This window comes from Chroicocephalus ridibundus, chromosome 1 (genome assembly GCF_963924245.1).
Source record: "Chroicocephalus ridibundus chromosome 1, bChrRid1.1, whole genome shotgun sequence".
NCBI classification, from domain to species: domain Eukaryota; kingdom Metazoa; phylum Chordata; class Aves; order Charadriiformes; family Laridae; genus Chroicocephalus; species Chroicocephalus ridibundus.
In genome coordinates, this window is record NC_086284.1 from 61,316,677 (window position 1) to 61,330,213 (window position 13,537).

The 13,537-nt window shown below is 45.9% G+C and overlaps 1 protein-coding gene across 1 annotated transcript in view; it reads left to right on the forward strand.

The window, feature by feature from the left end:
- Positions 1 to 6,526: 6,526 nt before the first annotated feature.
- The window catches only part of PCCA (propionyl-CoA carboxylase subunit alpha), a 294,043-nt gene continuing 287,032 nt past the window's right edge, over positions 6,527 to 13,537 (forward strand). Inside the window, exon 1 of the mRNA XM_063337025.1 lies at positions 6,527 to 6,680. Coding sequence (XP_063193095.1) covers positions 6,618 to 6,680 — 63 coding nt within the window. The 5' untranslated portion in view covers positions 6,527 to 6,617. The remainder of the gene's footprint in view (positions 6,681 to 13,537) is intronic.

The following is a 13,537-nucleotide window of genomic DNA, read 5'->3' on the forward strand; positions in this document are numbered from 1 at the left end:
ACCCAAGAAGAAAGCTTCTTTTCCTCTCAATCAAACCAACTTGCCTCCCTCTGCTCCAAGCTTTCATGCCATGGCTGGTATACAAACAAATGATCTAGCCCTGCTGAACTTATTGCCTCTTTTAAGGAACTCCATCATCTCCTTCACCTTGTCCATGCCCAGGAGTAGCAAATTCTAAAAGCAATCTTAAATTTAAATGTACCATTCTAATTACTGAGCAGCGAACCTTCAGGCAATAAATACTACGGCAGGAATTCACCACGACTCCGTTAGGGCTTGACAGCCCAGCCAGCCATTGCGCAAATCTTTGTTAGTCCTGACAACATGTTGGGTTTTTTAAATCAAAGGAATTACAGATTTGTTTTTAATCTTTAGGGTTACCCTTAATGCCTTAGAAACGATCCAAAGGTGTTTAAAACTGTATTCACATTACAAGCAGGCAGCAAATTTCAAACTACTAGTCAAACCCATTGTCACTCCGTGTGAACAATGCCACAGAGAAGAGACTCAGCAAAATTTCTGGATTTTTGAACGTGTACTGGAGTTCTTTAATGCATTTCAGACACAGCAAGTGCTCCGGGTCTCCCTGATTTTAGAATTCACTTCCCTGGTTCCTGGACAGATGACCCTCCAGCCACGCAGAACCTCTGGAGGTTCACCTCATACAGGTGCTGAGCAGCAATCCTAGTGATTGTGCGATCGTACTCTCCCCTACTTGATCCTACTAGTGTGACAACTCCAGGAGTTCATCAGCAAGGCTCCAAGCCAAACTTAATTTCTGTGCAATGGGGTGAACAACAGTGTGAGTTTATATTTGCTGACCTGTGGAGCCGTCACGCTTACCTGGTTCTGTAACACCCTTATCTCCAAGGCTCTTGAGGAGGAAGTAAAACCTTTACATCAGTGCAGTCTGAGTCCTCCCCAGCCCACGAGCCCTACTTCTTTAGGGCCGTATTTACCACCAGGCTACACTGGAATACACTTTTGGGTTCTTTTTGCACTTTCTCTGTGAATTTCACATTCTCATCCTTTTCCTCCTTGAAGAACTCTCTCCAGTTGTCTGGATCTCTGCCACTTTGATGCAGTCCTGCAGAACTCTTCAGTCCATGAAATCACAGGAAAAGCACAATTCCCACAGAGACATCACTCCGTGGTGTCAAAGCAGTTGTGATTCCTGTGCTAATCTCGTAAGAAATTTCATTAAAGCGGTATGACTTCATCACATCCAAGTGCGATGTCTTCCTGAAATGTGCACGTGCCCTCCTTGATAACTACTGCTATTTAGGGCTGCATCTCACAAGCTGCTTGAAACACTCTGCAAGTCGCCCTGCTTCCCATTCCTTGCCTGCCCTCCCTGCTGCAGACCCTCTGCAGGCTCCAGCTAGTTCTGAGGCAGGTGGTGCTTAACTCCTAGTTTTTACATCACGCTTCTATCAACAGGCTTTTAACATCCTGAGGATGTAAACAAAGTTAAAAGTTGTGTCTGATCCAAATCACCAGACTGGAGAAAGCCAGACACAGTCCCCAAGATGAAGGGACTCTCACTTTGCTAGTGTGGGAGCTCCTGCATGTTTCTCCAATCAGCCCTGTGTTGCAGTGAGCAACTTTGCTGGGGTGTTGGGACACTGAGTGTCTCAACAGGTCTTAATGGCCCTGACCAGCCTCACCTGAGGCCTCCACCCACATCCTCTGCCCGTGGCCTCGGGATGTCCATTTAAGCTCAGGCCTGAGCATTCAGCCTTTCTTTTAGCTATATTGCTGAGGTGTACTTGTCTCCAGTCCTATCTCTGTTCCTATCTCCTGGCTGGACCTTGGTCTACTGTCAGTCACAGTTTTGTCTCCAGCCCTGTCTCTTGTTGCTCCCCCTGACGAGAGACCCAGGACAGACCTACACCTGAGTCATCACCTTCAACAGTCTGGGACTGTTGATAGACCTCGGTACCAGCACCCAGGTCTGCCTGCCCTGTTCAGATCCTGCAGGATTGTGCATGGTAAGGACTGTGCCAGGACTCAGGTAAGGGCTCCCTGTGTTACCTCTGCCTGGCCTCTGAAGCACCTCTGGGATGGCTGGGGGCAGTTCAGGCTGCCCTCGAAGAGCCCTAGAGACTGGATGGCTGGTGAAAGTGGGGGATTGGGCTGACCAACAGCAGGAAGCTGGGATGAGGCTGAAACTGTCAGTGGGGCTAGACAAGAGTGGGACACGCAAGCCATCCCTGAACGGTCTCTTGGCTGGGAGAAACGCTTGGGAGAGGACAACAGGGGTTCCTAGAACAGCCTTTGAGGGTGGGAAAGGGATCAAATCACATCTGAGGCCATACTGTGGGGGGTGAAGACTCAGACCTTCCCTGAGGAGACTCCAAAGGCTGGAGGGGTGTCAAGTCACCCTGGAGGCCAGCTGGGGAGGGGAATCCAGCTTCCCTGGTGGAGCCTGTGTGGCTGGGCAGGGGTGAAATCAAGGTACCTCAGATCAGTTATTTCCAGCATGGGGATCAAGATGCCCATGAGGTCAGGGGCTCAGGATGCCCCTGAGCAGCCTAGGAAGTTGGGGAGAGAAGTTGTTCCACGCTGGGGAGCACGGGAGGCTGGTGGTCAGAGGGGCTGAGGAAGCAGCTATGAGAAACCACAGAGACCTGGGGATTTCAAGCCCTCCCTGAGCAGCCCCAACAGCTGGGGTGATGCAGGCTGTCCCAAAGCAGCCTTGAAGGCTGTGTGGTTGCGAGGTTCAGGTTGTCCCTGGGGGCCAAGCGGATCACAACATCCCAGAGTAAGCCAACCTGATTTGGGTATTAAGCCACCCCTGAAGCTAGGTAGAAGACGAAGTCAAGCCCCACTAAGGTCAGGGGTTCTTGGTTTGCTCCTGAGGAGCTCCTGACGCCAGGGAGGTTCAGGACTTTCCCGAGGAGACCTGATGGCTGGGGAAGGTGAATGGTGCTGACTGGGAGGTTCACGCTCCTGGAGAAACAGTGGCCATGTGGCATGCATGAGCTTTGAACCACCCCTGAGGTCAGGAGGCCAAGATAAAGATCAAGCCATGCCTGAAGCATATGTGTGTCAGGGTCATCCCTGAGGAGCCTTAGAAGAGGAAGGGCATTCCTGCCACTCACGAGGAGCCCCAACAAGCCCCAAAGCCTGTGCTGCTGGCTGTGGGGTTTGAAATCAAGGTCTGCCAGAAGAGTAGGGAGCTGGTAGCTTGGACCCCATCTTGGTTTCCCGGTGTCTGTGGCTGGGCTTTGGGGTTTCTCTGGGGCACCTGACAAGCCTCCAACTCTTGAATCTCTTAGGTGAATCGGGCATGAAGGATCTTTCCTCACAGTCAAGATTTTTCTGTAGGTACTTAGCAGAGAGACGCATGGAGATATTGACTTGACTGACTCTAAGGCTGAATTTCTGTCTCTCTCAGTGTGTTGAGCAGAATGCTGATAGAAGCAAAGGCTGTTTACAGAATATATAACAGATACTTCAAAGAGTTTTTCTAGCTTTGAGTTCTTCAGTCACAGGCTTTTGTGCATAATGCATTTCATGTTCTATAAACTTGATACAATATATTCCTTATTAGATAAAGGCAGGAGGATTACAATTACTCCAGTTCTCCCTGGGTTACAGCTTAAAAGTTGGGTGATGATACAACAACTTATGATTTCTGTCTACATTTGGAATTATGTTAGAAGACAAAGGTAACCTTCTGCTGTAAAGAAGAGACTGAGGAAATTCTCAGCATTGAAAGCTGCAGTTCCCCAGGATCCCTTCAAAACAACGAGAGGATAAGTTGTCCAGTATTCCAGTCTCTTATAAAGCTGCTTAACTCTGTGCATCTTAATAGCTTTAGTAACTGAGACAGCAGTGGATATTGAGAGTTATGACATTACAAATATGCTTACATGCAGAACTAGGGTCTTTGCTTTTATACAAACTCATATATCTTTTAATTATTACAGATATTTTATTTTCGCATTTCACTGTATTTTTGTATCATATAGGAAAATTTCATTTTTGTGTACCTACAATTTCTTTAGCAACGGTGATGCATGTTAGCCTCTCTTTGGGTTTTAGAATGTTCAATAGTAATTGCGTAGAATCTTGTTCCATTAGATATCTCCCTCTTCTTACAGAAACAGAATTTTATATTTCCTGTGCAGCACCCACTTCTACATAGAATAGGCAAAAAGACCGTTAGTAAAATCTGTCAGTCAAAATCAAATCATACTAAAAGCAGAAAACTTCATGTGCAAGCGGAAAAAGATTTGCATTCTTGAGGTGTTGTGTGGTGGTTTCCACCCCCGCCCCCCCAGTGCCTTCCATATGCGAGGAGCCTTAGCTTCACTTGGAAACGGGCTTGCATTAGGCCATTTCTCACTGTATCAAGCTCTTTATGCACCCAGCTGGCTGCAAAGTTTCTCTGTGCCGCGGTGCCTCTGTGTAATCCCAGCCAGTTTCCCTTTGCAGCTGTGGGGGGCCTCCTTTGATGTGCCTCTGTAGGTGGCTGCCGAGCCCTCAACCGGGGCCTGCAAACAGAATCTCTTCTGTAGAGGAAAAGAAAACACCCCGGTGATGCCATGTGACTGTTTGCTTTATGCATGCAGGAGGAACTGACGTCAAGTGCCTCAGGATACCATTCCCATGCAATGACATGATGTTGCGGTGTGTTATCTTTGTGCATCTAACATCTCTAACACAGAGCCTGCGGTGGAGGACAATGTGGTCTGTACCTCCCTTCTCCCCGTGGCCTCTTTTACTTTTGAGACTCTCCATGTGCACTGAGAAGATCTGCGGTGTCTGCTTGTGACTACCCGTTGCGAATACGGTGGCCTCCTTTAAACACACTAAGAACAGTTTTCTTGCGTTGTTTCCACCTGTGGAGTTGTGGTAGGCACCATGAATACAGCAGAGCAAATGTACAAACATGCAATAAAGGTAACCAACGCCAGTTTTATTTTTGCTACTCACTTGGGAAGAAAAGGAGAAGTCGTCATTTCACTGCATGCAGCAGCAATAAGCCTAGTGTTCTCCTTTCTGTTATCACAGCTTTCACCTCTTTTCACTTTGAACGTTAAGTACTAATACAAGAAGTTAAGAGTGATGTCAAAAATAATAAAACTAAGCCAAACTTTTCAATATTATGTGTAAATGCAAGTAGGAACCTCTGTTCTACTGCGAGGACCGTGCAGCAAGAGTCCTGTAAAAATACCTCAAGCTCATGTTTGGATGAACCCAGTTGCCTAGCAGTTTTTCTTCTCCCCTGTGCCTTCCTGTGGCATGGGAGTATGCCAGTTGTTCTGGGACATCCTGGCTCTCATTGCAGGATGTGAATGTACTCAGAGCCCCAGAGAACTAAGAATCATAGAATGGTTTGGGTTGGAAAGGACCTTCAAAGGTTGTCCAGTCCAGCCCCTGTGCAATGAGCAGAGACATCTTCAACTAGATCAGTTTGCTCAGAGCCCTGGACAACCTGACCTTGAATGTTTCCTGGGATGGGGCATCCAGGGATGGGGCAATGTGTTCCAGTGTTTCACCACCCTCATTGTAAAGAACTTCTTTCTTATATCTAGTCTGAATCTATCTTCTTTTAGTTTAAAGGCATTACTCCTTGTCCTATCGCAACAGGCTCTGTGTCTGTCCCCACCTGTCTTATAAGCCCCTTTTAAGTATTGAAAGGCTGCAATAAGGTCTCCCCAGAGCCTTCTCTTCTCCAGGCTGAATAACTCCAACTCTTTCAGCCTGTCCTCACAAGAGACGTGTTCCAGCCCTCTGATCATCTTTGTGATGACCTCTTCTGGACCTGCTCCAACAGATCTATGTCCTTTTTATGCTGAGGACTCCAGAGCTGGACGCAGTACTCCAGGTGGGGTCTCACTAGAGCGGAGCAGAGGGGCAGAATCCCCTCCCTCGCCCTGCTGGCCACTCTGCTTTTGATGCAGCCCAGGATGCCGTTGGCTTTCTGGGCTGCCAGCGCACATTGCCGGCTCATGTTGAGCTTCTCACCCACCAACACCCCCAAGTCCTTCTCCTCAGGGCTGCTCTCAAGCCATTCTGTGCCCAGCCTGTGTCTGTGCTTTGGATTCCCCCAACCCATGTGGAATCACAATCACAGAATGGTTTGGGGTTGGAACGGACCTCAAAGACCACCTAGTTCCAACCCCCCTGCCCTGGGCAGGGACACCTCCCACTAGACCAGGCTGCTCAAAGCCCCATCCAGCCTGGCCTTGAACACTTCCAGGGATGGAGCCTCAACAGCTTCCCTGGGGAATCTGTTCCCGTGCCTCACCACCCTCGTGGTGAACAGTATCTCCCCTCTTCCCGTCTGAAGCCGTCACCCCTCCTCCTGCCCCCTACGCGCCCTTGTAAAAATCCTCCCTCCAGCTTCCAAGCGCCAGGCCTGCGCCACCCGCCCCGTGGCAGGCACAAACCCGAGGCCCGAGGCCCAGCGGGCGGCCAGAGGGGTAGGCAGCTGTCGGCACCCGCGGGCACGCGCTGCCCGGCCCCCCTCGCGCCCCTCCCCGCCCCCCGGCACGCGGCTGCGCTTGCTCCCTGGCGCCCGCGGCGGCGGCTGGGATTGGCTGCGGGCGGCCCGGCCCTCCGCCGCCCCGGGTGAAAGGGCGGCCGGGGCAGCGGCGGCAGACATGGCGGCGGCGATGCGCTGGGGCGCTGCGGGTGGCCGGCGGGGTCTGCGGGCGCTGCTGAGGGTGAGGAGCCGCCTCGGGGGGCTGGTTTCCTTCCCCCCCCCCGTTCCCCGCTCAGGCGCTGAGCTGTGGGGGGCCGCTCCCCGGGGAGCGGTTGGGGGGGTGCCCCCTGTGGTAAAGAGCCGGGGCGGGTCGCCCTCCCCTGTGAGGGGCTGCGGATGGGGCCGCCGGGCGGGTGCTGTCCCCCGTCTGTGGTGCCGGGGGAGAGGGCCGCCCCCCCCCAGAGGAGGCCTGCGGAAGGTGGGGGGCGTCCCCGTTTCAACGACTGGGGCTGTCGGGGATCCCCCTCGGCTGCTGGGAGCTGGCCGTTCCCGCCCCGCCCCGGCGGGGAGCGCCGCTGTGTGCGGGCGGGGGGCTGCGGGTGCCGGCTGAGAGGCGGTGGCTGTCGCGGAACTGTAAAAGCCGGGTCCTGGGTTCGGTTGCTGAGGGCTGGCAACATTCAAGGGTCTGTGCCTTGGTGTGTCCCCCCCCCCCACCCGAGTCTGTGTCTTGGTGTGTTGTTCCCCCGCCTCCAACCTGCGTGTGTGGGTTTTTATTCTTTTCATTTTAGCTTAACTTTCTGCTGCTGGAGAGGGTGGTATGCTACTCCCTGTTTATTTCTGTCCTCTCCCCCTGTTAAACAGGAGCCTGATAAAACTCAGGGGTAGCGCATAATTTGAATAGCATGTTACATGCTGTAAAGAGTGCAGTTCTGTGCTATTTTTAGTAGTAAAATCCTAGCTCATAGGAAACAGCTACTGCTTTGTGAAACTGTGTTGTCTCTTCCCCTCCTCCGTTTACCACAGATAGTTATGGATCTTTCAGCTGTTACTTAAAGCTTTACTGTGTGTCTCTTTCATTCTTCTCTCTTTTAATGAAGATGCAATAAACTCATTGCAGAGCTATACTGTTGTCTTCTGGTGAAGGCTTTAAACTTCTAGAAAGCCTTAGACTATGGAGTAACTTCATTGAGGCAGCTGCTATGTTTTCTTCTCTATTACTTCTACAGATTGCATTAAAAGAAAGAGGAGATGATGTAGGATAAGAACAAGCTGCATTGCACACAGTGTTGTGTAACGGTTCAATGACACTACAACTAGTTTGTGTATGGGAAAAGCGGTGCAAAAATACGTCTAATTACTTACAACAGGAAGAATTTATATTTTATTTTTTTGCTGAAAAGGAAAATAGTATGGAGGTCTGCAAGTTCTGGTGGAGAAGAGGGGATTGACCTGCAGAAAACTTTTGCTCTGTGTACTCCTTAGGGTGTGGGATGGGATTACATTTCTAGAGAGAAACCTATATCAATACTGTAAAGAACTCCTCACATGTCTTTAGCGATCATGTAAAAGAGGTGGTTTATGCGGACAGGGCATTTTGAGAAGGAAGAAGAGGAAAAAAGGACATGCTTTACCCAAGGTGTTTTTTTCTCAGGAAACACGCATAGCAAACCAGTTTTGCTGTGAAGGTGTATGTGAGAGAAGCTTCTTGAAAAGTGCAGAAAAGAGAAGTTCGAGAGTGATTTGAGACAGTGATTTGGAATTAGCAGAGGGCTTGTGCTGTGTGAAGACAGTAGCTATATACACGTATGTATATATAGATGTGGAAGACCTGTGCTCTTCCCACTAAATACTGCAGAGACTTTGATGTGGGTCCTTTGGAGCTTCCGTGTGAAAGGCCTACTTTGTCTCCTTCCTTTTAATGTCTTAAGGCTGTGGTCTGACTGTCAGTGTAAACGTTATAGAAATGGTACACTGGTGATGCTTTTGTAAAACAAAATATTTTTATAGCTACCTAATAGCACTTGTGACTAGGTAACTGAAGTGATTTTTAGCCCTTAATAGCTGTGTATGAAAGTCACCTTCAAGACATCAGTATATTTAAAAAGATTTAATCAAACAAATTTGCACGGAAACTACTTTCATAGATTATTTTATATTTTGCTAACATAGGCAAATAATATTACTGATGCCTTCAAACTTAATGTGCTTGGAGCGCTTATATTTTTTGCAAGGTCTACTAGGTAGTCAGCTGTCCTTCACTTCTTTTGCCCTTCTCATGTGGGAACCAATAAAGGACCTGAGAAAGGACAGTGCAAAAACACTGAGCTGGGCATTCAACTAATGTGTTTCTAATCTAATACTAGCACTTTTAGTTAGCTTTTATGCAGAACTGGTTCTGTTCAGGATATAAACGAGAGTGGTTTTTTTGAGTGCTTTGCCTGTCTGGAGCTGGGAGAAAATCTGATGTTGAAAGAAGGCTGTGGTTACAAAACAAGGATGAGAGACGGCTTTTGATATTTCAGGCTTGAAACTCTTCTGAAAGAGCTGTCAGACTGTCTAAAATAATGTAGGAGAAAGTGATAAATGCTATATATTATGAAATCAAGAGTAAACTGATAACGGATTTTTATCAGTGTGTATCAATTTTCTAACCATTGAACTCAATGTATGGGAAGTTTATCTGCCACCTGTGCACCCACTGTTTTTAAGTCATTGAAGTTATCTGTACATTGGGAGCTCCTTGCTCTCTTCTCTGATGTTATTTTTAGCATGCTGTTACTCCAGGGAAATCTTTTCCCCCATATTTATAAGCACAGAAGAATTAGGCTGATGGGATAGCAAGATTGGTATCATCTGCCATTAGGGAACAGAGTTAACATTGTCACCAATCTGGGGAGGTGAACATAGGCCTAAACTTCTGGAGTTCACTGATTGTTTCTAGTATGTAAACAGGAGATTTTGGTACTGACAAGCACTCTTAAAACATACCACAGATTGAGATTTCTGGTTTTGTCCTTGCTCCCAGGAGTAGCTGTTTAGAATCTGTAGGCAAAGCACGTGGTGCTGTCTACTATGGGAAAATCTTAGTTCTGGAAGAAAAAGTTAAGTTCATTAAAGTTTAGATTGAGTAAAAATCGTCAGTTTTGTTCTGAAACACTACTTGTGTTGTTTAATTTTCTTGGGTTTTTTTTTCGTCTGTCCCAAACTTGCATTGGTGGTTCCTGCATTATTGTTACAGTGCTGTGATCTGTTTCACAGGCGCAAGCCTTGCTGGAGCTGTTTGACCTGCTGCTGTGGCAAACTCTTCCAACTTTCTGCAGCTGCTAGGTCTTGATCACAAGCTGTTCTTTTTGAGCTCCTGTCTCCGTCCAACTTGTGCCAGTACTGCTGCGTGAATATCTAAGTGGATAAGCTGGACTGAAATCTGGCTGAGAACACATTTTTCCCACTCCTTGTGAGTATCTTCTCAGCTGGATGTATTCCCTGGTCTGGTTTACTATGTTACTATACAAAATTTTGGGACTGGCAGAAGGGAGAAGGTTCTTGGGTGTAGGAAAGATTTAGTTTTAAAAATGCAGCTTTAGGTGTATGGGTGTTTCCTTGTTTTTAGTTTGTGGGCTGTGTTAGCAAATATGAAAAATGGATTTTCTCTTCTCCCTCTTAGAATTGCCAGTGGTTCTCAAACCTGGTAACAGTCAAAGAGCTGTTATGTATAGTGCAGTGTACCTTACAGAACCTTGTACTACATCTTTGTTTGTAGTTGGCTTCAGGAGGATCTGCACAGTTACAAGTGCTCGGCTGTTCAGCACTCTCTGAGAGAGTACAAAGGAAGGGAAAATACTTCATTAGAGAAAAAAATAGACCTAGAAGCATTATGTTTGCTTTTCTGTTGACAACATTTGTACAGCTGCCTTTTCAGCATAATAGATTAAAATTCTTGCGGCCACCTGAAGTTCCCGTGTAATAAAAATATGGAAAAAATTGTGTTTTCTTCATGTTTAAAATTACTGAGGAATACTTGGAGCTAATGGGAAATACACTGCAAATATAAAGGGGTTATTCTCGTGGTGCCTTAAGCTTGAATCTCTGAAAGTGTAGGGGCAAAAATCACAGTAGGATTGCTAGCGAAAGACAGAAGGAAGAGGTAGAATTCATGGCTAATGAAAATAAGTATGGTACTCTTAGCTGTTACTATTGGGCATTTTTTACTGTATCTTCCAGTAATGCTAAAGTATACATTCCTTCCCATATTAGACTTCTTAAAGCAAATGTTGGTAGATGATGCTTTTCCTGCCTGAAATCTGGAAGTCTGCATCACTACTTCAACACTGAGACCTTTTTTTGCCCAGAAAGCACAGTATCAATGAGTTATTTACAAGATCACCAGTATGGCAGGGAAATTTCTTTCCTCAATGAGGGACATATAAGCCTTTAAAAACATACATGTAAGCCATCTCTAAATAACAAGTTAAACTTTTGTCCTTAAAGCACCTGAAGAGATTTCGTAGGGCTGCCCTGGGTCCCTGGGAGGCAGGTTCTCTGCTAGGTCTCAGAGTGGCACTGTGATGAGTGTACTGTTTTACAACTTAACTGTGTAGTTTGACTTATATAAAGTTATTTTAGAACTGTTACAGCTATTAAGGCTTAAGCTCAGTTTGGCTATTGTGCAATTAATAGATGAAGCGGGATGCTTTCCCATAATACAGTACTAACACTAACTGTTTTTGACGATTCAGTAGAGGTGGGAAACTACAAGCCAAACTCGAAGTCCGGAGTTTGCATAAATGAATAGTCTGTGTTCTTGGGCTTTCAAGAGTCAAAAGCTTTATCAAATTGAAGTGACAAGTCATGACAAAAATAGGATATACCCCATGACTCTACTACCCTTCCCCAGTTTTGCAAGAGGCAAAAAAGTCACTAGGTTAAGCTGAGCTCTCTGTGCTCTGTTCTGAGGAAACTTTTATGTAACGTATAATACCTAGGGCATGTATGATGTTGGCTGGGTTAGTGGTTTGAGAGTTCTTTGGATGTTTTGCTGTAGCTTTTAATGAACTTACCTATAGCAGGAGCTTGGGATCACAGGGATAGGTGATACCTGACTTGGAGATGGCAATTTAGCAGTGTTCCATTGTGGCCCTAGTCATGCATTATTTACAAAATGTGTGTTTATTTTTGAGTGCTTATTCAGTTGCTCATAGTGGCTGGGAGCAGACTGCTAAAAAGACTTTTCTTGAAGTGGATTCTAGATTAAGCACGCTCTTAAACCTTAGTGTATATTGGTACAGATACATACAAAACCTCACAACCCCTTTTTTCTGAAACTGTGAATTGGAGTTGGAATTTCACATCTGAGTTGAGCAATATGCTTGATTTGTTTTAGGAAATTACCCCACCTGTATTCAATTCAGGGCTGAACCTGGTTCTCTAAGTGATTCTAGTGTGTGTGGGAGGAGGTAGTTAAGTTTTTAAATATAGATGCATAATTAGGTTAGGCTATTACAAGTTTTTTATGTGAAATCTGTCCAATTCTGTAGTGTAAAAACAGAGATGAGTGTGGTTTAATGCTTTTCCAGATTTTTTAATTGCTTGGTAACTTTACTCTTTCTGTTTAAAAAGTTTGAACAGGGCTTTTCTTTTTTTTTTTTTTTTTCAAGACAGCACATGGCCAAGATTCTGAAACTTAATGTTAACTACTATTTCTATGTGTGGCATAACTTTTCTGGCTTCTCATATACATTCAAAACTAGCTTTGTATAAAAGGTGTTTACAAGACAGTTCAGAAGCCTTTCTTCCCTTGCCCCGTCCCCCCCAGCTAACTGCAAGTATTTAGGTTAGCCCCACTGACCCTTAACAAGCACTTGCTTCAATGAATAATATTAACTCGGTGGAGTGTTTTTGGTGTGTCCTGTATGACCTTCTTCAGGCTATTTGTGGTCCCACAAGCACTTCTGTCAATAGTGTTTGAGAGGAAAGGGACTCAATCTGCTTAACTGTGTGTACTATGGGGCAGGAGAGCATATGCTGCTTCTGCTATAGCTATCCTTGCTGCTCCCTCTGACAGGATCTAGATCACAATACAGTCACTGAAGTTGTAACAGTCCTGCTGTACACTTGGGATAGTGACAAGCTGGTAACAGTGGTTGCAGCTGGCAGAATTCAGTCCTTAGAACTGTATTTTCCCTTTTTAATACCTGAAACAGTTTATACTGTTGCATCCTCAGAGGAAGAATAATATACCCCTGCCAAACAAAACCCCCCAAAGCTCTGGTTTTGATTCTAGCAAATCAAATGATTTGCATTTGAGGTTGTTATTCGGGATTTTATTTTTGGAGAGTGAAGTAAAAAAAACCCCACCAAAACAAAAAACTGAGTGGGAGAGAGCCCAGCATGTGGAACAGGATGGGACAGTTGCTTTCTACTGACTTTTTAATTCCAGAATAATTAAGAATGTCTGAATTATTCCAGAATTAAGTTTATCTGGATTACCTGGGACAGTGAATGCTATGTCTGCCACTAGTGATTGGCTTTTAAATGGTTTGTGAAGCTGTAGCAGCTTTCTACTCGTGAAGCTTGGCCTGAGCTGGCATGAGGTAGTGTGCTTCAAGGCTTCTTTTAGTTCTGTATTATAGGACTTGTATTGAAATATATTGGTTTTTCCTTTGTAACATTATATAGTATCAGCTGCATTACAAATGTGACGCTCTTCTCAATCCTGGGCTGGCTTCTGCTTTCTATGGTGCAACACAAACAGTATCTTCAAACTGGATCAGGCTAGAGGGCTGTGTAGGGGAGTGTTCTCATTCCAGTTATTGCCAGCCGCTCTTATTTCAGAGCCAGTAGGAGCTTTCAGTAAACTTAAGATAATTGAAAAATTGATAAAACTCTGTGTTTACTACTGTTGTGGAAGGGGTGGCTGAATAATTAGGTGGTTTATATATGAACATATGCTTCCTTATATTTTTGGTTTCCTTTCTAGTGTAGTCTGTCTTCATCTTCCCCCCGCCCCGCCCCAGTCTTTTCAAAGGAGAGCCGCCTTTACTTTCTACTACTTAATTAGATTTCTGCAGCTTCTGAAAACAATTCTTTCAGACAGAATTG